A 26594-nucleotide genomic window follows, 5' to 3' on the forward strand; every position below is an offset into this window, starting at 1 on the left:
ATGTGAGCACTGAGTTAGATTATATTAAGCTAATATACAAATTGCAAGTGTGTTTAATTGAATACTCAATTTTGAAGAGATATTACTGGTGTATATTTTTATATTTTTTTCATTCTTATCATTTAAATATGTACTTTTACATAATTTGGGCAATTTTTTAAAAGTGGAGACAAACCCCATTTGCTTCCATAAAGGAATTTTTTTGGAATAATAGTTTTTCCTTCCATTGACAAAGTTAAATGTATGGCCACTCGAAAGGATTCAGAAGAAAACAAAAACTAGGATACTTATATTGAGATTTTAAATGAAGGAAGGAAAATTATTATTACATATATACTGTACAGTGGCTGCCTTCTTCTGAGTGTACTGAAGTCATTATTGACTTTGCCAAAATATTCAGAGGTAGGTTCTCTTTCCAGTCAAGCCAAACTCTACTTATAAAGACATTTTAAATGCATCTCAGACAGTAAAGTGTCTGCCTACAAGGAGGGACACCCAGGTTCGATCCTTGGGTTGGGAAGATCCCCTGAAGAAGGAAATAGCAACCCACTCCAGTACTCTTGCCTGGAAAATCTCATGGATAGAGGAGCCTGGTAGGCTGCAGTCCATGGGATCACAAGAGTAAGACACGACTGAGCAACTTCACTTTCTTTCTTTCTTTAATATTCATAGCAGTATTATTTACAATTCCAAGATATGGAAGCTACCTAAATGTCCTAAATGTCTATCAACTGATGAATGAATAAAGTAGACGTGATACACACACACACACACACACACACACACACACACACATACACATAGTGGGAAACTACTCAGACATAAGAGAGAATAGAATTTTTCCATTTGCAGCAACATGAATGGACTTGGACGGTATTATGAAAATTGAAATAAGTCAGAAAAAGTTTATGATATCATGTATATGTAGAATTTAAAATATACAGCCAACATGAATATAAAATAAAGAAGCAGATACAGATAAAGAGAACAAATTAGTGGTTTATAGTGGGGAGGGGAGTGAGGACAATAATGGTGGGGAGTGGAAGGTATAAACTGTTGGTTGTAAGGTAGGCTCAAGGATGTACTGTACAACATGGGGAACAGAGCCAATATTTTGTAATTCCTGTAAAGGGTAAGTAAACTTTAAAAAGCTGTATAACCATTTTTAAAAACAAAATATAAAATTACCCAGCTGAAAAATAAATAAATAAAACATTTGAATTGACACAGTAATTTTCTCTATGTTTACATAGAAAATGGATCATTCCTATTATAAACCTTTGGTAGTATCTGCTTTTCCTTTTGAGCTCACTGAGTGTCTTCAAACAGTACATCGACATTTTTGCACCTGGGCATCTTGAGTAAGTTTTAAATGCAATTCCTCCCTGGAGATTTAAAGAGTCTGAGTCAGCATCAGGGCTGCAGCTTCACACGTCTTGCTAACGGGTCCTCTCTGCGTTAGAGGATTGTTGTTGTGGCTGAGCTGTTGCCTTCCAAGATCTCTGTCATGTTCTCTTTGCCAAACTCCACGATGTCAAATCCCACGCTTCCTCTATGCCTGGGTCTCTACCTATGTGCCTTTTTTTTTTTTCTCCAAAAAGAAGACATGCCCACCAACCCTGACCCACGCATTCTTGCCATGAAGTATCTTGATAACTGCCTACCCCCATCTGCCTGAGCCACTGCCTAGGTCTGATGCTACACTTGCTGAGTGCACCCTCACTCACCTGCCTAGAAACTGCCGAGGAACTTGGAATGATGCTTGCTTGAGTTCAATGGGCCATCCACCCAGTTCCTGCTGCCTGGACTGTTCTGCTTCGCTAAATTTATACTGCTTGATGATGTATCATATCTGGATCCCATCTACCACATACCAACAATTTCTTTTAGCCTCCTCTTTTTAATCATGACTTCAAAGATATCAAGGATGCTTTAAAAAATGTTTTTCTATTTGTCAAATATAACAAACTCATTTCAGTCATAATTGTAAAATGTTAGTAAGCTAATCTTTTCAACCAATGTAGCTCCCTCATAATCTGTGTAGATGTTCATAGCATCAATAATTTTCTATTTTCTTATATCACTTCTTTAGGTATCATGGGATGTTTTTTTTCTGTATCTCATCTAACCCTTATTAAAAGCAATAACAAAAGTTTCAAATTCTAGGACAGACTTCTTCTTTCCTACTCATAGTAATCTGGCTTCTGTTAAACACGGTAATTCTTAAAAAAGTTTGAACTAGGCTTTTATTTAGATATTTACATTAATAATGAAAACCTCAAATATTTTTATGATGTAATTTTCTTATTGAAAGAGGGCTTTCAAATAGGTATTGGAACTAATCAAAACTCATTTCCCTGAACTTCAAGACCCTCTACTAAGTGGTTCCTTTATATTTATTAATTTAACTCCTCCATTTTAGTCATTCAATTTGCACAATTTATTACCTTTGCACTATAAATCTTTGAACATAGGATTTTCAGTGTAGGAAACATATAGTCATTTAGATGCACAAAAATCTAAATTAAGATATTAGTAAATTGCTTTATCTGGATCAAACTTTAACACCAGTCTAGGTACAGATCTATTAAAAGCATTATGTGGGGGAAAAAGTAAAATGAAACAGCCTATTAACCACTTATTTTACACTTCAGGTTTACAACATAGATTTTTTTTTCACTAGTTTTGTCTCTCATTAAAAATATACATATAACTTGTTTAGAGACAAAGCTCAAATCTATCCTTAAATTATTGTTTTTTAAGGTCTTAAATAGTAAGTCAATTCTGAGACTAATTAGTTCTGTACTTATCAGTTAAAAAACAGTATAATGATTGTCAGTATAATATTTTTATATTATGTCTAAGGTTTCCTCAGGTATGTTGGGACATAATTAGATGTATCAGAAAAATTGCTTCAGCACCTGATTTTGGAGTTGACTCATGTACACAAAAGTGCCAAGTGACAGCTAAGCTTAGTTGATTCTTCGGGGACTCAGTTTCAGTTTAAGGTCACCATCTACTGGGGTCCTTAGGGCATGTGTCACCTTCTCAAAAGAAGTGGAGCTTGAGGGGCTTTCCTGGCGGCTCAGTGGTAAACAACCCAGCTGCCAACGTAGGAGACAGGAGTTTGATCCCAGTCTGAGAGGATCCACGTGCCACGGAGCAACTAGGCCTGTGCGCCACGCCTAGGAAGCCTGCGCTCTAGAGCCTGGCGGCTGCCACTACCGGGCCCACCTGCCGCAACTGCGGACGGCCAGGTGCCCTGGAGCCTGAGCTCCACGAGAGAGGGCGCGGAAATGAGCCTGTGCACCACAACCACAGGCTGGCCCCCACTTGCCACAACTAGAGAAAAGCCAGCAACGAAGATCTAGCACAACCAAATCAATTAATTATTTAATCAAATAAAAAACAATAATTATGCAAAGAAGAGAAGTTGCACTTGAGATAGCTTCTGAAATATGGGCAGAATCAGACAGGACTGAGAGGCTTTCACTTCATTTCACTTCACTTGTCTGACTCTTTGCAATCCAATGGACTGTAGCCCTCCAGGCTCATCTGTCCATGGGATTGTCCTGGCAAGAATACTGGAGTGGGTTGCCATGCCCTCCTCCAGGGGATCTTCCCAACCAAGGGATCAAACCCACATCTCTTACATCTCCTGCATTGGCAGACCGGTTCTTTACCACCAGTGCCATCTGGGAAGCACTTCTATGACTATATCAAGTGTTATAACCAAGGATAAAATATTGTTCATAGAAATCGGTTAGCAGGCTGCAGGAAGACTGAAAATTAAATGCTTAATAATCAGAATGGTGCTTTATTATTTTACCTTTCTCTAAAAACTGCATTATCATCCAACTGATATCACTTTGGTAATGAACATTATCCACATATAATTAAGGGCTTTCCTGGTGGTTCAGATGGTAGAGTCTGCCTGAAATGCAGGAGACCCTGGTTCAATGAAACTCAACATAAGCAAGAAAGAATAAATTCAAGTGTACAAGACATCATCCTCTAAAGCCTAAGTTCAGCGTGAGTGCTTTAGATTTGCAGGAAGTGCTTTGTGATTGCCTTGAGGACCATACACAAACAAACTATGACCATATTTTCTGAATCCATCCATAGCTAATATTTCACAATCTTTAGAAATACAATTAGTTTCTGGAAGTTTCTATATGTTAAATTTATCTCATATCTTGAGTTTTTAGATACACAATGAAATTTTATTAACAATCAGATGACAGCTACTCTAACTGTCTGAGCTTGATCTTGCTTGCCTTAGAAAAAGACATATTCATTTCTATCTCAGTGCCTTTGGTCAGATAAGGGCACAATGAAATGCAAATTTCTAAAAAAAAAAAAAAACCCCAAACTAGATATATTGTAGTTTACCTAGTTTATGTAGTTTATCTGGCAGAACCATTTAGTAGAAAGAATATGGACTGAAAAACCTGCATTGTTTTCACTGCACCAAATTCTATGCCATAAAAATACTAATTCTTCAGCAGTTTGATCCAGAATCTCTATCTCAAAGTGAGAAAAATGGCTCAAAAATAATATACTAATATATTTTTTGTCCATAGAGTGAGGTGGTGCTATAGACAAGGCTGTGTTTGAATTTGCTTTTAATTACTCTCAGTAATTATCTAATTGTGAGGGTGGCCAGGGAGGCTGCTATCATACACATAACCAACAGTTTTCAAATGAAATCCTCCAGCTTTCCTCAAACTGTTCGGTGGAGGAACAGAATAGCTCTACTCTCCGATTTGGAATAATACAGAAAAATCTCACCAGCCATCCAATACCCTCGCTCTGGAAAATACAGGGAGATTTTCAGGGAGAATGGACTTCTCCTCACATATTAGTGTGTGATGAAATGTTATACTGCCAGAAAAGGCACATGAGGATGAAGTACTGGGAGTATGCAGAACTTATCTATGGACAGTTCGAGATTCTTTGCCACAAAATCATTTTTACCCAAAAAATAATAGTCAAAGGAAAAATAAAGGCCCAAGACTAAAAGTATCATTTTTATACTGAAAGACAGCATTTCCTTATTGACTTATAAGTAACCCAACCTGTTACTTCAGTCCCAATCAAGTTTCTGATATACTTTGATTTATAGTTCTGAGAGAGAACCAGATACAACACCCAAAGGGGCAAAAAAGAGGATTTTCTTCAAAGTGACATGTACCCTGGGCACTTGTGAGTGTGAGTGTATGTGTGTGAAGGATATAAAAATAGTAAACAAATGCACAATTATACATACTATATGATTATCTGCCTGTGGCACTGCTCCAGCCTTTGTCAAATTTCAGTATTCTGTTATTTTGTTTGGGGTTATGTCACTCAAGAAGTCATCAGTAATCCTTGAAAATTATAGGAGCAGTGGTAAATAGCTATGTTTTTCTATTGAGAATAAGTGATATAGTTGAATTAGAGCTGAAAAATTTGTTAAGAGTTATAAAGAAGTTTTTCAATTCATACAGTTTATTAGATTAAAATTAGGAAAATCTTCTTTTCGGGATTTCAGAAAAGGAAGCACTCAGAAAATCATTTGCACCACAGGAACTTGCCTTAAGTTTATGATTTTAAAATTAAAATAAAAGTAAAATTTATACTAACTAAAAGGTATAGTGAAGACTCAAAATGTTAAAAAAAAAAATCTAGCCAGGATTCAAGAGGGATCACTTAATCTCTTTATAACAATGTCCAAAGTGAGATATTTTATTATAATGGTCATGAAGCATTAGGATGGGTAGAAAAGCTGTTATTTTGAAGTAGTACCAAGGTTTCATCTTTGAAGGATAAAATGCCTAATAGCAGAAATTCAAAAAAGATGACATGATCTTAACAATCTCTATTTAGTTTATTATTCTAAGCCCCGCCCTATTATTTTTGTTTATATGTTTGCTAAAATCATTTGCTTACAGAATGAATTTAATTATATATAAAACAAGATAGGCATGAGTGAGAACGTTGAATCAAGATAATAAAAAAGGGGAATTTTTCTCAGAATTACCTGCCCAAACTAGTAAAACATGTTTGGCTTTTTCTTTATCTGATAGCAATCACAGGGTGAATTTGTTATACTGCAGTCAACTTGACCATAATTTAGAAGTGTTCCCAGTAACACTGTTGCCTAAAGTGATGTGATAATAGGGGTAGCCTCCTGAGGCTAAGTTTAATACCACATTCCCTATAAAACTATTTTTGTTCATATTTACAAGTGTAGGAACACTTCATACAGGCAAGTGCTATGCTTACTGGTTATAGAAAAGATGTGGGCTGGTTCTCTATCTTACTTCAAGCACCATTGTCAAACCCATGTAGGGCAGGAGAATCCATCCAGTGATAAATTTTCATGACTGTATTCGTCTCACCACTACAAACTGCAACATGTGTGGAGTAAAGGAGGCCGTTCCATGGGGTACTAGCTCCGACAGGCAAAGTCTAAGAGACCAAGCGATTAAGATCAAAGAAACTTTGGGGTATTTTAGTTTTATGCCCCTCAGAAGCATCTCAGGAGTGGGTAAGGAATGGTTAAGGTTTAGTTCAAGGGTTTTTTTTAAAATTTTATCTCAGACTTACTGCATCTTAGATTTTTGAGTAATTTGGAATCTAAAATATTCAAAATGATATTTTATCAATACCACAGTTAGTGAAAGAAAAATAATGATGCTATTTATAAATGTTCTTACCTTCACATCTTTGACATTCATCCTTGTCCCTTCCTTCCCAACAAAGATATCATCAATGTCCACAAGGATGTACCGGTCCAAAGACAAGGTCAGCCTCTTCCCTGACAGGAAGGAGATGGCATCTATGAAGATGAGCTTGTGCAGCCAAAAGTTTAAGTTGTTGCCAAAAAGAACTCGCTGAATTCCATCATGCAGACCCAGATCCTGAATCACTGTCGCATAGAGTGGTTTGCCGGACAAGGATGAAAGGGATTTTTCTGTCTGTAATTCAGTTAAAAGCACAGGCTGGTAGGTTGAATGATTATATTGGAAAATTGTCCAGTCTTCCCCAGGAAGAGGGCCTTTCTCAACCTTGGGGGCTTTGGTAATATGCAGCAAAGGAGACTGAGGGTTGACCAAACAGTCCTTTAGAGCTAGATTATTGAAAAGGTTTAATGGAAAACCTTTTAACTGTGTACTTGGTGAGCTGTTTTCATTGGCTTTATGAAAACCAATTATACTAACACTGTATTCCACACAGTATTTTTCTAAGAGCTCTCGATTCCACGAGTCCATGCTGACATACTTCAGAATATTTTCATAAATAACTAAAATATATTTCCCTTTGCCATTGTCTGTGAGAGGAGGTATATCTCCCTTGCCGGGGGCAATGACCATGTGGTGCTGAAATCGGCTGGACTCCAAGATAGCGATAATATCTTGCCCAAGTTGAGAGTATTGGCTCTCCACAAACAGGAGCACAATAGGATCAGTTTTGGATGTATCAATAGGTTTAACTGTCTTCAGCTCCATTGACCGGTAAGGCAGGATTTTAACATCAGTACATCCTGCTTCTGCAGTAGTCTCAATAAGTGTCATTTCCTGTTTATAGCCAGAGTACAGGAAATAGGCAGAGATGACAATGCTCACCAAGCAAAAGGTAGCTAAGAGAACAATCAATGTTCGAAAACTTCTCCGAAGCTTCACAATAAGATTCATTTTTTTTATATGCAGCTTTGGAAGCTTTTTCCAAATTACTTTCCTAAAGTGCCATCATGAATAAAGTATGAGATGGTACAAATGCCACTTCCCAAATGTTCATGTAACCATTGCAAACCATGTAAAATGTGTGATGGGATCACAAGCAAGTTAAAGCAGTATAACAGTGGACCAGGAGGGAAAAAGTTGAAGAGATTTTGAATATGTCCAATACCAAAGATTGCTGTAGAGTCCTTGAAACATTACCTGAAAAAGAGAAAAAAAAATATAATGACTAACACAAAAATAGCAATCTAAGTATTTGTGTGTATACTTATGCTGATATATAAGAAATATACATATCAAGGATAATTTTAGTGTGTTGATATGCTAAAATATTAATAGCCTAAGGTTTACAGTTTAGATTTTACTACATAGATTGTAGTAGATTTTTTCATGTCCTGAACCATATAAAACCCTATTTGATTTTGCCAAAATATCTATATATCAATATAGAGAAACACAGATTGAGATCATTTTTCAAACTAGTCATCTCAAAAATAAACATAAGAAAAAAGCTTTAGTGTATAATGGTCATACTATGCAACTTGCTTCCATGAGACTGGTAAACACTATATACTTACAGAATTAGGAGATCAGGTATCTGCATGGGTTTAGAGCACTGGAGCATGCTTGTAAGTATCTACTTAGGTATATGGATTATAAGGTGAGAGAATGATTTTGTCTCAAATAAATGGTAGTTACGGGCTTTTCCCTTTAGAAATATTCTTTTCTGAAGTTACAGGGAGACACTTGGCCCTCTTCAGCAAAACAACCAAAATAAAGGATTTCTTTTTCTCCATTATTAGAAGAAAAGTGACAGAGACGCTATGAGACAAAGAACAAAATGGGAACAGGATCTTCAGAACTTTCTAATGAAACAGAGGCCAGAAGCATCTTCTAGATGAGAAGAAAAATCTTGACATGCTTTTCTCAGAGCATATTCCTAAATTTGACTGATATCTGTTATCAGAATTAAAATTGTTTTCCATTATCAACTTTTATCCAACAAATTACTTTCTATCATTCAAAAGAAAAATAATACACAGAAAGCATTAAAAAAATATTTCCCTAAACTGCTTCACCACACTGGATATAATTTTCCATTATAATTTTTGTGTTTTTATTGTTTTTAATTTGTAACACATATACTGTAAGTTGTGTATTATTGATGTACTAAATCATAGAGAACAAATTAGTATGTTTTATAATATGACCTGTATATTCTATCACTTTGTAAATTTTTTATGTTTAAAATTGTTTATTTGAGTAAACAATAATTATGCATATTATTTATTATTAGATTATTAAAGATTAGATTTTTAGAAGATTGTTAGATTAAATGATTACAGATATGAGTATATCATTACTTTCATTTTATGTTTTTATGTTCTCAAATACATTTTCCCTACTTAGTAATTTAAATTTTAAAAATCAACAAGTTGAAAAATAATGTCTCAGATTTTGGAAAAAATATTTAAACAATCTCAAAAGCTAACAATTTAAAAATTTTAAATTTCTACCAAACATTTTGGTTTTTCAGATTCCAAATATATAAATAGACATGATTTTTTCCCCTTTGAAAGAGTGAACAAATTTTTAAAATCTTCCCACTGATTTCAAATTCACTTTAAGGGAAAATTAGCACCATATTCCAGAGACTTACTAATACACTGTTATCAAATTTAATTTTTAGGTGCTATTTGATTCCCCCCAAACCTTTCAATTGTTTTAAAGTTTTGCTCCCTTTGAACAAATTAAATTATATTTTACTGAAAAGAAATAAAATACAGTGATAAAAAGGCTTAGGTTTGATATAAAATATATAAAATAATTATGGTATAGTCTACCTTACTTTTATGTTTATTTGAAAATGTTCATAAAGTAAATTTTAAAAATAAAAGTCAAATTAAATTGTATAAAATAAATATTGAAGGAGATTTGAAATTTGCCAAAGAAAATTATCCAGTCTTTATCATATTTCTTCCCAGACTTCTCCAAATTCAAGTATTTGATTAAAAAATGTACTTACAGAAATGGAATCTGTTGCACTCCCACCTCCACCTTGCATCACCCCACAAAAGTAGAAATCTAATCTATATACTTGAGGGGTTTGCTTAGTATCTTCAGAATACATTTAATCAGGTATTTGAAAAGAAACAATGTGTGTAACAATATTTGTTAAGTCGTTATCTATTCTGACGTCAAAAATGTGACATTTATTTTTGAATATACAAAGCATGAGATGTCAATTTTGCATATTAGAACAGCTCATTCTAATATGCAAAAGTAAAAAAAAAAATAAAAAAGCATATGGGACCAGAATCTGCCAACCAAAAGAATCAATAACATTTAAATGTGACATTTATTTAGCATTAATATGTTCAGAGTTAGAAGAATGATAGATGCATATTACCACCACTGTGTGTGCATGTGTGTGTTTGACTCTGCATTATGTGTGTCTGCTTATCAAATGAGATCTATTTCTCATTCAGTCCACTTGTTCTTTCTTCCATAGAAAAGATTCACCAGTGGAGGTGAGGAAGGCTGGACAAAAGAAGATGATATAACAAAGAAATTTACTCATGTTCTATGCCTGAGAAAAGAAATGGTATGACATTGTTTGGGATGCCAAAGAAATAAAGTATATATATCTGGGGAGGGGAAAAATCTCCACCCTAACCCACTTGGTTCTTTTGGCTGATCTAATAATTAAAATGGGGGGTTGGGGGGAAGGCAGGAGAAAAACAAACTTACTTTCATATGTATGGAGGTCTCATAGATACAAGACCTAAGACATGAACAAAGCATGTAGCTTTTAGGTAAAAAACAATAAATTTGAGAAGAATTGACAAGACAAAGAAACCATCTTGGGTACTATTTAGTGAACAATCTAAGCAGTTTACATAGCCTTCTCCATCCTGAATTTCCAATCTCTGATGATAAGGATGTCTCCCTACCTCTTAGGGCAGGGAAGATACCTTTCATATGGGATTACTTCCTAATTTCTGGAGACAAAGGAGAGGCAGAGTGTTCTTGTATTGTTATTTCTCAAGTAACTTTAATTCCAAATAATCAATATGCCCAGTTTTGTGTCCAACTCTTTGTGACCACATAGACTGTAGCCCACCAAGATTCTGTCCATGGAAATTTTCAGGTAGGAATACTGGAATGGGTTGCCATTTCCTGCTCCAGGGGATCTTCTTGACCCAGGGATTGAACCCATGTCTCCTGTGTCTCCTGCATTGGCAGTCAGATTCTAAATCTGGGGCTTCCCTTGTGGCTCAAGCAGTAAAGAATCTGCCCACAATGCCAGGGACCTGGGTTTGATCCTTGGGTCAAGAAGATCCCAATATTCTTGCCTGGAGAATTCCAGGGACAAAGGAGGTTGGTGAGCTACAATCCATGGGGTTACAAAGAGTCAGACACCAGTGAGCAACTAACACTTTCAATCAATATGCCACTTTGGCAAATTTGGAGATGGTCCACCCTAAGCTCCAGCAATATATATTGACCTCTGCCCCTAGGCTCTGGCACAGAACTCCTAAATTCCTTGTAATTTCCTGGGTGATATGAGTGTCTTTTGTTCTAGTGATGCTATACCAAGCAACACCCTGTGGAGCTCTTGGGCACAAAAGTATTGTGTATTTGTTTGATTAGAAGAAATAGGCTTCATTCAGACTCCATGACTTTCCCTGAGTTTCAGTGGGCAGGTTCAAGCAGTTGTTAATTAAGGAAGGGAGGGGATGCAAGACTATGGAGAAAACAAACAGCCAAGAGAAACAGTAATGCAACCCTGGGGCAAGGCCCCATTCTGCATCAATGGAGATACACGGCATTATCTTTAAACTCTTTTGCAGGTACTAAACCCCCACCAGATGGGAGAAGTTAAGGGTTAATGAAGGCTGCTGCTGACATGTACCTGGACGCCAGACAGATTGGAACCATTAGACTGATGACACTGTCTCCTATTTGCCTTACTACCAAGCAATCAAAAGAATGTCCACGAGCTGATCACTCTCTCTCTGAAAACATTCTCACTCATTACAGTAAAACTTCTCACTACCCTCTCCAAGTGGGGACACACAGTTTTGAGGGCATTAGCCCACTGAACCCCACCCCCCCCTTCACTTTTCCTGGCAAAGCAATAAAGCTATTCTTTTCTACTTCACCCAAAACTCTGTCTCTGAGATTTGATTCGGTGTCAGGATACAGAGGTTAGATTCAGCTTCACTCTCAGGACCATGCAGCCCTCACCTATGTATCGCTTCATCTAGCTGTTCAACTATATCCTGTATTATACAATAAATGAGTAAAATTAAGTAGGTGTTTCCTTGAGTTCTCTCAGTTGTTCTAGCAAATAATCAAATCCAAGGTGGGGGCGTTCTGGGAACCTCTGATGTATAGCCAAGAAGGACAGAGGCAGGACTTGTAATTGGATCCAAGTTGAGGAGCAGTCTTATGGGACTGATTCCTACCTAACATGTGGGGTCTGCACTAACGCCGTTAGAGTCCCATTGTGTCCCAGGCTTCCCAGATGCGGCTAGTGGTAAAGAACGCCCCTGCCAATGCAGGAGACATAAGAGATGTGGGTTCGATCCCTGGATTGGGAAGATCCCCTATAGGAGGTCATGGCAACCCACTCTAGTATTCTTGCCTGGAGAATCTCTATGGACAGAGGAGCAAGGCAGGCTACAGTCCATAGGGTCGCAAAGAGTCGGACACGACTAAAGCAACTCAGAACACACACCCAGCTAGTGTCCCAAAGCACTGCTTGATGTGGGGAGAAAACCTCACACACCCTGTATCAGAAGAGTTATAAGTATGATGGTGGTAAGAGAGTAAAAGAGAAACACACAGGAGGAAAAGTAGGTTTCCTATACACCTATCTGGTATTACGACCCTTAAAAATAAAAAAAAAAGACAATGCAGACAGCAGAGCGGTAGGGACACCTGAGAGACACACACGCGTTAAATGAATCATATAAAATTAATGTTCATTTAAGGATAATAGTGAAGCCATTAAAATGCTGCTCCCCAAATCCAAAATTACATGGAGCATTTTATGGAGCAGTCTAGGTGATAGGCCGAAATTTTAATTTTACCTTAATACAGAGCATTGTGAAGGATGAATCTGAGACCAGTGAGCAACAAACAGGCTCACAGGGGCACTCTGCCCGCTTTCCCTTCCACCACGATGTTGACTTTCCTTACAATATGAAAGGGCATGTGTGGATAACTGAGTAATTGCATCTGTGAGGCACTATTTCCTTAAGCACCATACCAAGCAAGTTAAATAGGTTTTGATCCCAATTCTGCTAAATCTGCCTTTTATATTTCCTATTAAGTCTATTGTTAAAAATTTGGAAAGGGAGACCTCATTATTTTGGCAACAACCTATCCCAAGATATCAGATGTGTGATCCCTGTGCATATTTTGGTGAAGGAAAAAAAGAGGGGGGGGGTGGTTTACAGGTGCTGCTTTTCTTGTTCTTGCTCTTTTCTTTCCTCCCTTTTTTTTTAACTTCTAATCTTCCAAGTGTGACTTATCACATCAATAGTAGTAGGCTATCTACCAAATAGCTACCAGAATTTCCCTCTCTTTTAACATTGGATAGTATGAAGAAATTACTGTTTTGTGTATCTATTTTTAAATCACTCTTTGACTCATTTCCACATTGTGTTTATAGATTTTCTAAAATACAGTCTGAAAATCCATTTACCAACAGGTCCTCAATTACCGTAAATTTTTACTAATCTCTGGTAGCAGCAGAGAAATCAGTAAACAAAGCAACTGCAGGTACTACTGCAGTCACTGCGAATTTTAGCAAGAAGGAAATTCAGAAGTAAGTTAGAGGCTAGGATTAGCAATGATTATACACGTGATTGTTTCTTTCTTGAAGGTGATCTGATGAGATCTTCACAGAGACTCAAAGTTCAGCTGAAATTGAAAGCAAGGAGAAAATATTTACTGGCATTTAATGAGAAGCTGCTGTTTGCTGGTCATTATTCTACATTCTTGGCATTCATCAGCCTGTTTAGCCATTATTAGTCTATTTTTTAAATGAAGAAACTGAGATTTAGAGGATGTAAGAAAAAGACTGAGATTATATCATGAGTGATTTGTGATGCTAGAGTTCCATTTTCTCACCATAGCACTTGTTGAGAAAAATCAAAATTAAGTTAGATGAAATCAAAACCTTAGCAGTTACCATAATGAAGTAATTTAAGATATCAGCAAGTTTTATTTCAACTTTAAAAATTCATATATTCAAAGCTAAAAATACCTAACTCAAAAACAGAAAACATCTAGAAATGAATTATTAATAGATCAGTTGAAAAGAAGCTATATTGTAAGTTGTGATGACATAAGAATTGCAATAATTTGATCACTTTTGACTTTTCATAATATATGGAGGGGAAACATATTTTACCAAATACCTCATTTCTACATGTTTCATGAGATTTTTGTTTGACCCTTAAGATTATAATAAAGAGCTTATATTTCATATCAATACAGGAGTGTCTTTAATTAAAAACTGTGCTATGTAAACATTTAACAGTTTATTCAAATACATTTATTAATTGCATTTTCACTCTCTAGGGGAGAATTCTAAAATTTGTAACCATATTCCAAGAGAGATACTCTTTTTTTTTTTTTTCAAGTATAGGTCAGCACCACATAAAGAAAAATGAAATAGACCAGAACAGAAAAACAGATACACTTCAGGAGTGAAGGTAAGTAGTGCTTTAAGAAATGTTTGTTGTTAGAGGTATGCGAGTCTTGTGTGTGTGTGTGTGTGTGTGTGTGTGTGTGTGTGTGTGTGTGTATTAGTGTTCTGGATCCCGATGTTAAGATTATTTTCTATTCTGAATCAGGGTCAAAAGGTTTTGAGAAACACTACTTGAGAGGGCACAGCTAATTCAAATTATTTAACCTGATTTTATAAATAACACAGAGGTTTTAGCTAAAGATGAAAACAGTCTCTTATGATTCCAAGTGATTCCTGAAAGTATCCATTATTGATTTAACCAAACTGGAGACTAGGAATTGGTTGATAACATGCTGTGGTCACTTGGCACTCTTTTCAGCATCCAGGACACAAAATATTATTATATTATTTTTGGTAACAACCATAGCTTCATACATAACTTTACAGATGAATGTACAAAGTGATGAGTAACTATTATATTTAATGAGAGTCAAAGAAGCATGTTTATTTTATCCTTCTCTACAATAAAGATATTTTCTACCCTTGTAAATAATCAGTTACTACTACCCAACTTTTAGATATTTCATATTTTCTTGAGCTCAGTAATATAATATACACTTCCTTTAATCCTCAAAGTGTGCATTTTTATCACTAAAAACTCCGAAAGTGTAATTTCAAATGTAATAATACCATTACTACCACTGTATTATATTGTAACATCATATTATACTAGGTACATAGCTCTGAGCTATCAGTTACATTCACACTTCAAAAGCTTATGAAGACAAATCAGTAAATAGAGAGCAAATGTCAGATGATTTCTCACCAATTCCTAGATATATATATCTATCTCTCTCTCTCTCTATATATATATATAGTGCCTATTTACCATTTTCCTAGATCTTGTTTTCTAAAGCAGAGAAACACTACAATTTTTCAAAAGGAAAAATCTATTTGTATTAAAATCAAATTGCAAATATCTATGTATTTATCTTATTTATTAGAAAAACATGGGAACTTTGAGAAGAAGGAAAATACTAAGTGTACATTTATTCTGAGTTGCCACATAAGATATCTAGATATAGTAGCAGAAATGCTATTTGTGACAAGTGGGGTGAGTAAGTAATCATTATGTAAAGCTGTTTTATATTTATATTCAAAATTTCATGATTGATTTTTGCTTTTAATAGTATCTCCAGTATGGTCCAGGATTAAATAGAATTAGACAGTTCTGGAATGCCTGTATCTTTCCCAAAGGCTCCGGAAATCCAGACAACTCCCTCAGAAACTTGGGATGACTTTGGATAGATCTGTGGCATCTGTCTCATTTTGTCTGGATTTGGGGGTCTCCAGGCAAGAATACTGTAGTGGGTTGCATTACCTTCTCTAGGGGATCGTCCCGATCCAAGGATCAAATCAGGATCTCCTGCAATATCCAAAACTGAACTGACGTTTTGCCTTTCCAGTCCTAGTTTTATTTTAAATGTCCAGTTGTAAATAATAGGGCTTCCATGGTGGCTCAGATTGTAAAGAATGTGCCTGCATTGCAGGAGATCCAGAGATCCAGAGATCCAGAGATCTGGATCCAGAGATCCAGAGAAACAATCATGCTAAATCAACAACTTTTTCACATCTTGCATATATTAACTTTTTTCTCTACCCCAAGGAATAAGTCAAATGCTATCTTCTCCAGAAACTTGTGGGTTGGGGGAAAAAGTCTGAACTTCAGTTTTGTCCTTGGGAAACTAAAGAAACTTAGCTGTTTATCTATTTCCACGAGTTTGTTACATTTTTAATGATTAAAAGAATACTTACAACTAATTTTTATAACACAAGTAAAATTACTATAAATACTAGGAGATAAAGCATTATAATTCATCTTTCATAAAGTTTACAACTATAATAGAATGTAATATAATTTGAAAAGTAAAATATTAAAAATAATTTATTCTCAATCTAACCTTTTTTATAATACAGGCCATACAAATAAGTTAATCAGTTACATTTGCCATCTGTTTTACTAGGATTCAAGATGTTAACCTAAATATTGGTATATTACATTTACTTGAAAAGAGAAAAGACATTTGTTTTTTAAAATGCATTATTTCTTATTTCTAAACTTGAATCGCCTAGCATTTTCAACACTAGAGGGCGATACGTTCTTGCTTTTATTATAAAAATAGAACCACAGCACTTCCTCTCTGTTGACAGCTGAAATGCTAAGTAGCTGAGTACAGAGTGCATAGGTAACTTTGCTTTCAAGACAAGCATTCTGCTGTTGATATCAGAGAAACATCAGTGATTCTTAAGATTAAAATACCAATTATGCCACATTTCTATGCCAAATACATTTAGTTAATTCATACTTGAAATAAAAACAACCGATATTATATTGCTTATATGATTCCATTTCCAAATTCTTATTTCTGTTTTTTCATTAAATATATTTCTTGCTGTTATACCCAAGATATAGATAAATGAAATATCACCAGTTCTTAACATCTTACTAGTTTTGCAAACTTTTAAGATCTAAATCTTTTACTTAAGGGAACAAAATTATAATGTCTGTAATTCAAAGATGTATAAAACAAACTTTGCCACATCTTGTTTCCAACTAACACTTTCTTTAGGATATACAAATTTTATTTCTTAAATGAGTAGAATGCTATACTTTTTTCTGTGAAATAGTTACCATTCAGTTTTACATTTCTCTACTATGCAATCATGTTTGTGCCATAATTTCATTGGCCCCCAAAAACATGATTTCTGAAGATTTGAATCTGCTTAAATGATTACCTCCTTTTAATAATCTTAGGAGCAAGTAAATAACATAAGATAAATGGTAATCAAAACTTAAATACAAAAGAGAAATGTGAATATAATGATTTGGGTCATCTCCCAATTTACTTTACTTTTCAGTTCTATGTGGAAATATAAAACATAAGAATTTATTCAAAATAATTTAAAATTATGGTCACAATTTCTATTTAAAATGGAATTATGATTTATTTGCAAAGCTTTCTAGATACCAACTTCTACTGCTCCCAGTTATATCGTAGAATTATATTATGTGTTTTAATTATAATTTATCATTTACCTGAGAATCTGTAAAAGATACCTGTTTGCATATAGTTGTTGATGATTTGAAAGACAATGAATCATTAGGAGGTTGTCCAGGCAATGAAATTAATCATCTTGAGTAATATGGACAAACATATAACAAAATTTATTTCTGTTCATGTTTTGAGACTTTCCCAAAGTTATTTCCATAAGTTAGCTATTAAAAATTTGTTAAAGTATAGAGACTAAGAAATGATGTTCAGTACCACAGTATCATAAAAGAGTACTGAATCAGATGGCAACATAGCTTACAAACTATAATTGGAATTCAAACATCAAGATGATTGAAAATGCAATTAAAGAATAGTTCTTAATTAGACTTAGTCACGTCATTCAGCTCAAGTCATAGTCAAGGCCACACACACACATGCACGCACAATGCAAATCATAAGGGTCCATTTTGGAAAAGTGGCCATAGACCAAATACTGCATAATCAGCAACATCACTGTCAAGATTAAGATCTGGGCAGTTCTCTATGAACTGCTGTTATTGATGTCTCTGGATCGTGGATATAGATGAAGACACCCTAACCTGTAGGGAATCTGTCCTATACACTTTTAGTTGGCATGTCCCTGCCTTGGCTGTCACAGAAGCTGGGAAATAATTATCTGATATCTAATGTGAAGAAGTTGAAACTTCTATGATCGTGAATTTTTTAAGCATAAGAAGAGTTCAAATTGTTGAACAGAATGAAGATAAAATAATTGATAAAATGTAAATTAAACTAAATGACCTTAAATATGAAATGATAATAATAAATTTTCATGGGACTGAAAATAAAATCAGAGACAATTGAAATAAATAAGATTAATAGAATCAATAGAAGTCAGAAGAGAGTAAATGGAGTAAAAATGTTCTAAGAACCCTGTATGAAGGTCATGATAGTAATTGACTTAAGACATTGTTAAGTATGCATATTTTGATTTCTAATGGAACAAATGCAGAATGTATATCTCCAAGACTAGTAGAGGAGAAATAAAAAAGTGCTAGAAAAAAATATTTAATTAAAAAGAATAATCAGGAAAAAAGAAACCTGAATAGGTGTGACTAATGCAAAACAAAAAATATTTCAGTCTGCTTATGTTAGTAATCAAATTGCATGCTCAGTCACTTCAGTCGTGTCTGACTACTTGGGACTTTCTGGGTTATAGCCTGTCAGGCTCCTCTGTCATGGGATTCTCCAGGCAAAATTATTGGAGTAGCTTGCCATGCCTTCCTCCAGGGGCTTTTCCCTGATCCCGAGATCAAACCCTCATCTTCTGCATTTCTTGCATGGCAGGCAGATTCTTTTACCACTGAGCCACCAGGGAGGCCCTGGTAATCACATTAAATATAAATAAACTAAGTTATCTTTTAAAAACAAGATTGGCAGACTGACTTGGAAAAGCTCACAAATCCAAGTATATGTTGTTTAAAAGTAACACATGAAAAAATGTGTGAAAGTAAACATCTGAAAAAAGATACATCAGAAATATTTTAATTAAAAGAAAACTAATAAAGCTATTTAAGTATCAGAAATTTAGATATAAGGCAAAAGAGTTACTAGAGATACAGAGATCACTTTAAAACAGTAAAAAGTTCAGTTCACTACAAGTCATTAAATTTAAATTTATGTGCATCTAATATCATGATCTCAAATATATAAAGTAGAGATAAGCAGAACTACAAGCTATCATTTACAAATTTCCAATTATAGAGAATGAATTTATGACATATGCCAAGAATTCATTGAAAAATCAGACAGAAGATTAGTAAGGTTAAAGAAATACTTATAAACACATTAACACATTTTGTCTAAAAGACATACTTAAAATATTGTAGTCAATAGCTGTAGAATGCATATTGAACTTATAGATATTTACAAAAATTAATTATACTGAGTCCTAAAGAAAGTCTCAATAAATATTAAAGAACTAAACATCATATAGAAATGTACTATAACCATGATGTAATCAATCTAGAAACTAATAACAAACAACCAGAAAATTCTCATATATTAGAAATCTAAGAAACATAATTCTAAATAACTTAAAGCAAAGAAAAAATGAATATAATCATTATGTTACAAATTATATCCAAAATGACACATATGAAAATTTGTGTATTCAGCTACCATAATAGACAAATTTAGAATCTTAGAAGCAGGTACTCATAAAAAGTATGAGCAAACAGTCTTCTCAATAAGCTAGAAAATAATAAAATAATAACAAAGATGGTAGAAGAAAACCATAACAAAACGGGCTGAAAAAAATCAGATAAAAATACAATGTGTGTGTTAGTCACTCAGTCGTGTCTAACTCTTTGTGACCCCAGGGACTATAGCCCTGCCAGGCTCCTCTGTCCGTGGCATTCTCCAGGCAAGAATACTGGAGTGGGTTGCCATTCTGTTCTCCAAAAAATACAGTAAAAATATCTAAAACCTGATTCTTTTCAAAAGGCTGACAAATTTGACAAACATTAAGATTAAAAGGAAATAAACCACATATAAACTACAGGGATGAGAAAGAAAAAATTACTTTTCCTTCAGACATTGAAAAGATATGAGAACATTATTTGTGACTTTATAAAAATACTTTTAAAAGAATTTAAGTAAATGAATACAGCAAAATGCAATAATTTGAATAGTCAAAAATATTCCCACAAAGAACACTCCAGTCACTGATTCCTTTGCCATAAGGTCCAATCAAAGTTTTAAGGAATAAATAACTCAAATTGTATACAATCTTTCACCAAATAAATGAAAAAACAAGAATAATACCTGTCAACCTCATTGTATTAGACTAACATAACCTGTTGTTTTTGGTTAGTTGCCAAGTTGTGTCTGACTCTTTTGCTAGACAGCAGTAATTGATGAAGACATAATATAAAAAAGAAAATTACAGGAAATATAATTTATGAATATAAAGTGTAAAGATTCTAAACAAAGTATTTATAAATCAAACTATCTATAAAAAAGAATGAAATGTTATGACAAAGTTAAGAGTTGCTCCTATAGGTTGATTTGTGTCTCCCTCCACATTGGTATGTTGAAGTCCTATCCCTACTACCTCAAAATGTGAACTTATTACAAATATAATCAGTTAAAATGAAGTCATACTGTACTAAGGCAGACCCCCAAACCCATCTGACTGATAAAAGGAGAAATCATAAAAAGGAGAAATTCAACACAACACAGGGCTTCCTAGGTGGCTCATTGGTGAAGAATCTGCCTGCCAATGCAGGAGATGTGAGTTCAATCCGTAGGTGGGGAAGATGCCCTGGAGAAGGAAATGGCAACCCACTCCAATATTCTCGCCTGGGAAATCCTATGGACAGAGGAGCCTGGTGGCTGTGGTCCACGGAGTTGAAAAGAGTCCAACAGGACTTAGCAACTGAGAAATGAGCAATCAGCAATCAATACAACCCAGACACATGCAAGTGGACAATGTTATGTGGACACTGAAATTTTGCTGCTACAAGTCAGGAACTGCCTGAAGCCAGGAGAGAGACCTGGAAAATCTCCTTCCCTAGGGCCTTCAGCAGATGCACAGCTCTGCTGACACCTTGATCTCAAACTTCCAGCCCCTAGAACTGTGAAACAATAAATTTCTAATCTTTAAGCTACTCATTTTGTGAAACTTTATTATATTGTGCGTGCTCACTCACTGTCAGTCGTGTCTGACTCCTTGCTACCCTATGGACTACCTAGCCTGCCAGACTCCTCTGTCCATGGGATTCTCCAGGCAAAAATACTGGAGTGGGTTGCCATGCCCTCCTCCAGGGGATCCTCCCAACCCAGGGATGGAACCCACATCTCCAGCATCTCCAGCATTGCAGGCAGATTCTTTACAGCTGAACCACCAGGGAAGTCATTATGGTAGCCCTAGCAAACTAATATGGGGCCTCCCTGGTGGCTTAGCGGTAAGGAAGCCACCTGCAATGCAGGGATTCCATCCCTGGATGGGGAAGATCCTTGGAGGAGGAAATGGCCATCCACTCCAGTATTCTTGCTTGCCAATTCCCGTGGACAGTGGAGGCTGGTGGGTTACAGTCCATGGGGTTGCAAAAGAGTTGGGCATGACTTAGCGACTGAACAACCATGAACAAGCAAACTAATACACTAATTATTGACTAGCCCCTCATTCACACAAACCATCTTTACCCAACTTTTAGAAAATCATACATTTTTTGTTTTATATAAGTCCTTTGCCACATTTTATGTTTCCTTCTCATCTCTCCTTGAAATGTGGAGTTCCCTAGAGCTTAGTCCTTGAACCTCATCTCATTTCTATTTACATTCATTTCCTTGATGACCTCACACTGTTTTATGGTTTTAAACACTATCTAGAAGCTGATGAAAATTTTATCTCTAGCTAAATCTTTTGCTTGCTTCTATTTGTGTGTTCAATCACTTGCTGGTATTTCCACTTGGAAATCTAACTTATATCTCAAACTAGAATAAGACCAAAAATATAAGGAACTACTATGTAGAATGTAGGGAAAACCATGAGACCATTCAGGTATGACCTAAATCAAATAACTTACAATTATACAGTGGAAGTGACAAATAGATTTAAGGGATTAGATCTGATAGAGTGCCTGAAGAACTATGGACGAAGGTTCATGACATTGTACAGGAGGCAGTGATCAAGACCATCCCCAAGAAACAGAAATGCAAAAAGGCAAAATGGTTGTCTAAGGTGGCCTTACAAATAGTTGAGAAAAGAGAAGCAAAAGGCAAAGGAGAAGAGGAAAGATATACCCATTTGAATGCAGAGTTCCAAAGAATAGGAAGGAGAGATAAGAAAGACTTCCTCAGTGATCAATGCAAAGAAATGGAGGAAAACAATAAAATGGGAAAGACTAGAGATCTCTTTAAGAAAACTAGATATCAATAAAGGACAGAAACGGTATGGACCTAACAGGAGCAGAAGATATTCAGAGTCATTTTGTCAGATGCATTCTTGAAGAACTCAGGCAAGTACATGCTAAGACTTTAAACTATGCCAAACTGGCAAACAGAACAGGAGGAGAAGGAAGCTCCTGGTAAGTTCCTAGACAGACTGAGAGAAGCCCTTTGCAGATTCACTAAGATTGATCCCAAAAGTGAAGAGGGAAGAGTGATCTTAAAAGATAGGTTTCTCACTCAATCGGCTCCAGATATCTGCCCCAAGCTATTAAAACAGGTGTATGGGCCAAATCAGTCCTTAGGTAATCTGTTGTAACTGGCTCAAAGAGTCCATTATGAGAAAATGAGGAAAAGAAAGAAAGGCAGAAAAAGACAAAGGAACAGGCAGAAGCCCTTGTAATTGCTGTCAGACCATTCTTAAACAGCCTGAGAGAAATGCCAAGAGGGACCCAGGTGAAAAGGGATGGGCTTGCTATTACTGTGGAAGGAAGGGGCACTCTTTCTGCCCCCTTCTGATGTCTATGTCAGAAGCTTTCTCTATCTCTTTTATACTTTAATAAAACTTTATTACACAAAAGCTCTGAGTGATCAAGCCGTGTCTCTGGCCCCAGATTGAATTCTCATCCGGAGGCCAAGAATCCCAGAATCTTTCATGGTTCAGCAACAACATTTCAATATTAAGAAGAAGTGGCAAGAATACACAGAACTATACAAAAAAGATCTTCACAACTCAGATAATCACAATGGTATGATCACTCACCAAGGGCCAGACATCCTGGAATGTGAAGTCAAGTGGGTCTTAAGAAACATCACTACAGACAAAGCTAGTGGAGGAGATGGAATTCCAGTTGAGCTATTTCACATCCTAAAAGATGATGCTGTGAAAGGGCTGCACTCAATATGCCAGCAAATTTGAAAATTCAGCAGTGGCCACAGGACTGGAAAAGGTCAATTTTCATTCCAATCCCAAAGAAAGGCAATGCCAAAGAAATGCTCAAACTACTGCACAGTTGTACTCATTTCACACACTAGTAAAGTAATGCTCAGAATTCTCCATGCCTGGCTTCAACAGTACATGAACCGTGAACTTCCAGATATTCAAGCAGGATTTAGAAAAGGCAGAAGAACCAGAGAATAAATTGCCAACATCCACTGGATCATCGAAAAAGTGAGAGTTCCAGAGAAACATCTACTTCTGCTTTATTGACTATGCCAAAGCCTTTGTCTGTGTGGATCACAACAAACTGTGGAAAATTCTTCAAGAGATGGGAATACCTGAACACCTGACCTGCCTCTTGAGAAATCTGTATGCAGGTCAAGAAGTAACAGTTAGAACTGGACATGAAACAACAGACTGGTTCCAAATTGGGAAAGGAGTACATCAAGGCTGTATATTGTCACCCTGATTATTTAACTTATATGCAGAGTACATAATGAGAAATGCTGGGCTGGAGGAAGCACAAGCTGGAATCAATATTGCTGGGGAAATATCAATAGCCTCAGATCTGCAGATGACACCATCCTTATGGCAGAAAGTGAAGAAGAACTAAAGAGCCTCTTGATGAAAGTGAAAGAGGAGAGTGAAAAAGCTGGTTTAAAACTCAACATTCAGAAAACTAAGATCATGGCATCCGGTCCCATCATGTCATGGTGAATAGATGGTGAAACAGTGGAAATTGTGACAGACTTTATTTATCTGGGCTCCAAAATCACTGCAGATGGTTACTGCAGCCATATAATTAAAAGATGCTTGTTCCTTGGAAGAAAAGTTATGACCAACCTAGACAGCTTACTAAAAAGCAGACACATTACTTTGCCAACAAAAGCCCATCTAGTTTTTCCAATAGTCATGTATGAATGTGAAAATTGGACTATAAAGAAAGCTGAGCGCAGAAGAATTGATGCTTTTGAACTGTGGTGTTGAGAAGACTGTTGAGAGTCTCTTGGACTGGATGGAGATCCAACCAGGTCATCCTAAAGGAAATCAGTCCTGAATATTCACTAGAAGGACTGATGCTGAAATTGAAACTTCAATACTTTGGCCACCTGATGCAAAGAACTGACTCATTTGAAAAGATCCTGATGATGGGAAAGATTAAAGGTGGGAGGAGAAGGGGACAACAGAGGAAGAGATGGTTGGATGGCATCACCGACTCAACGGACATGAGTAAACTCCGGGTTTGGTGATGGATAAGGAGGCCTGGGGTGCTGCAATTCATGGGGTCACAAACAGTCAGACACGACTGAGCAACTGAACTGACTGACTGACTATATAGCATAATTAACTCTTCTCAATGTTCTTTAATGACCTATACAGGAAAAGAATCTTAATAGGAGTAGATACATGTATATGTATAACTGTTTTACCTTGCTGTACATCAGAAACTAACACAACATTTAAAATTAACTATACTCTGATAAAAATTCTTTGAAAAAGACCAAATCTGATTACCTGATACTTTTCTGAACCCCAAACTGATTCCTCTCACTGTTTGCTCAGATATGTAAATGATAAATGCATTATTTTATTTGCTTAGGGACACACACACACACACACACACACACACATGCACACAAGCACACACTTTGGGCTTAGTTGACTTTCTTTCCCATCAGACTCACTAGATTTTCAATCTATTGGCTCTACCTGTAAAATCTGGCTAGAATCTGAACAATCTTAAAACCTTCTTTGCTGTCACTCTAATCCATATTAGCATTATATCTAATTGATTTCTGCCTCTGCCTTTTCCCCACATTTTTTGGCCAGAGGAATCCTTTTACAAGTTACATCACATTAGGGCCCTCTTCTGATCAACTCTCACAGCAAATTTCATAGTGGTCTCTACAGTCTTTCTACCACTTCTCTTTCTCTGAACTCTCAACAACTCCACTGGCCTTCTTGATGTTCTCTGAATATGTTCTCTGGTAATTCAATTGATAAGACAGGTAGGTCCGAGAAGATAAAAAAGATCTTATTCAAAATGTTACAAATTTACAATTGCCTGGAAAATTGCACAATTATTGAAAAACTTTAATTTCAAGACTCATATGTAAAATGTTTTTTTTTTAAATTTTTTTTGAGGGAGTAGGAGGATAGATGGAAGCCATGAAAGGATAGATCAATTAAAAATTGATTACAATAGTTCAGATGAAGACATTGGAAAACGGAAATAGCAAAGCAACAAGGATCTACTGTATAGCACAGGGAATTATATTTTACATCTAGTAATGAGCTATAATGAAAAAGAACAAAAAGTCATGAAGCAAACAGTTAAATAAACAGCGGGGAGGGGATGCCAAAGGAGAACTTTCAAACAACAAAACAGGAGAAGGTGGAGAATTAGACTCAACCCTATATGGAAGCACATCATGGCTAAGAAAGGATTTACTCTATGCCAGGCACCATATGATATATCTTATTTATAATATTTCATTCAATATTTGCAATAAATCTGGAAGGCAGACATCACAACTCTTCTTTACAAAGGAGAGAAGCTTGATTTAAGCAGTGTGCTCAAGGGCTGTGTGACTAGGAAGTGGCAAAGCTGGAATCTTATCTTGGCAAGCTCATGCTCATAACAGCTACTCTACTTCATCTCTCCTTTTGAAAACAAAGAGACAAAGACCAAGTACTAAAAAGAAAAAAAGGAAATAGGTGTTTTCAAAAATAGCAAGCAAAGTTTATATGGAAAGCAAGACTCCGAGCTGCCAACACAACACCAAAGCTGAACGAAGTCTCAGGACTGACACTAACAAACATTAAGAATTACTGTACAGCTGCAGCAATCAAGAGAGTGTGGTATTGGCAAAATCATAGATACACAGATCAATGGAACAAAATAGAGAACCCAGAAATAAACTCACACAAAGAGGGTCCACTGGTCATTGACAAAGAATAAAGGCAATTCAATGGAGAAAGGATAATTTTTTCAATATACGATATTGCAACAAGTGGACATTCACATGTTAAAAAAATATAATAAATACTCAGATATTACACTATTCCCCAAAATTAACACAAAATGAATCAGAAACCTAGTTGCAAATTAAAAAAAAAGAAACTTGCAATTCCTGGAAGATAACATAGGAGAAAATCAAGATGACTTTGGCTTGGCTGAGGACTTTTTAGGTACAACACCAAAGGCTTGATCCATG

The 26594-nt window shown here is 35.7% G+C and overlaps 1 protein-coding gene across 1 annotated transcript in view; it reads right to left on the reverse strand.

Annotated features, from left to right (window-relative positions):
* The window catches only part of LOC110134605 (bifunctional heparan sulfate N-deacetylase/N-sulfotransferase 4), a 289078-nt gene that overhangs the window by 246575 nt on the left and 15909 nt on the right, over positions 1–26594 (reverse strand). The window contains exon 2 of the mRNA XM_020889220.2: positions 6702–7925. Coding sequence (XP_020744879.1) covers positions 6702–7679 — 978 coding nt within the window. The 5' untranslated portion in view covers positions 7680–7925. The remainder of the gene's footprint in view (positions 1–6701; positions 7926–26594) is intronic.

The sequence above is a fragment of the Odocoileus virginianus genome, chromosome 21, assembly GCF_023699985.2.
Source record: "Odocoileus virginianus isolate 20LAN1187 ecotype Illinois chromosome 21, Ovbor_1.2, whole genome shotgun sequence".
NCBI classification, from domain to species: Eukaryota; Metazoa; Chordata; class Mammalia; order Artiodactyla; family Cervidae; genus Odocoileus; species Odocoileus virginianus.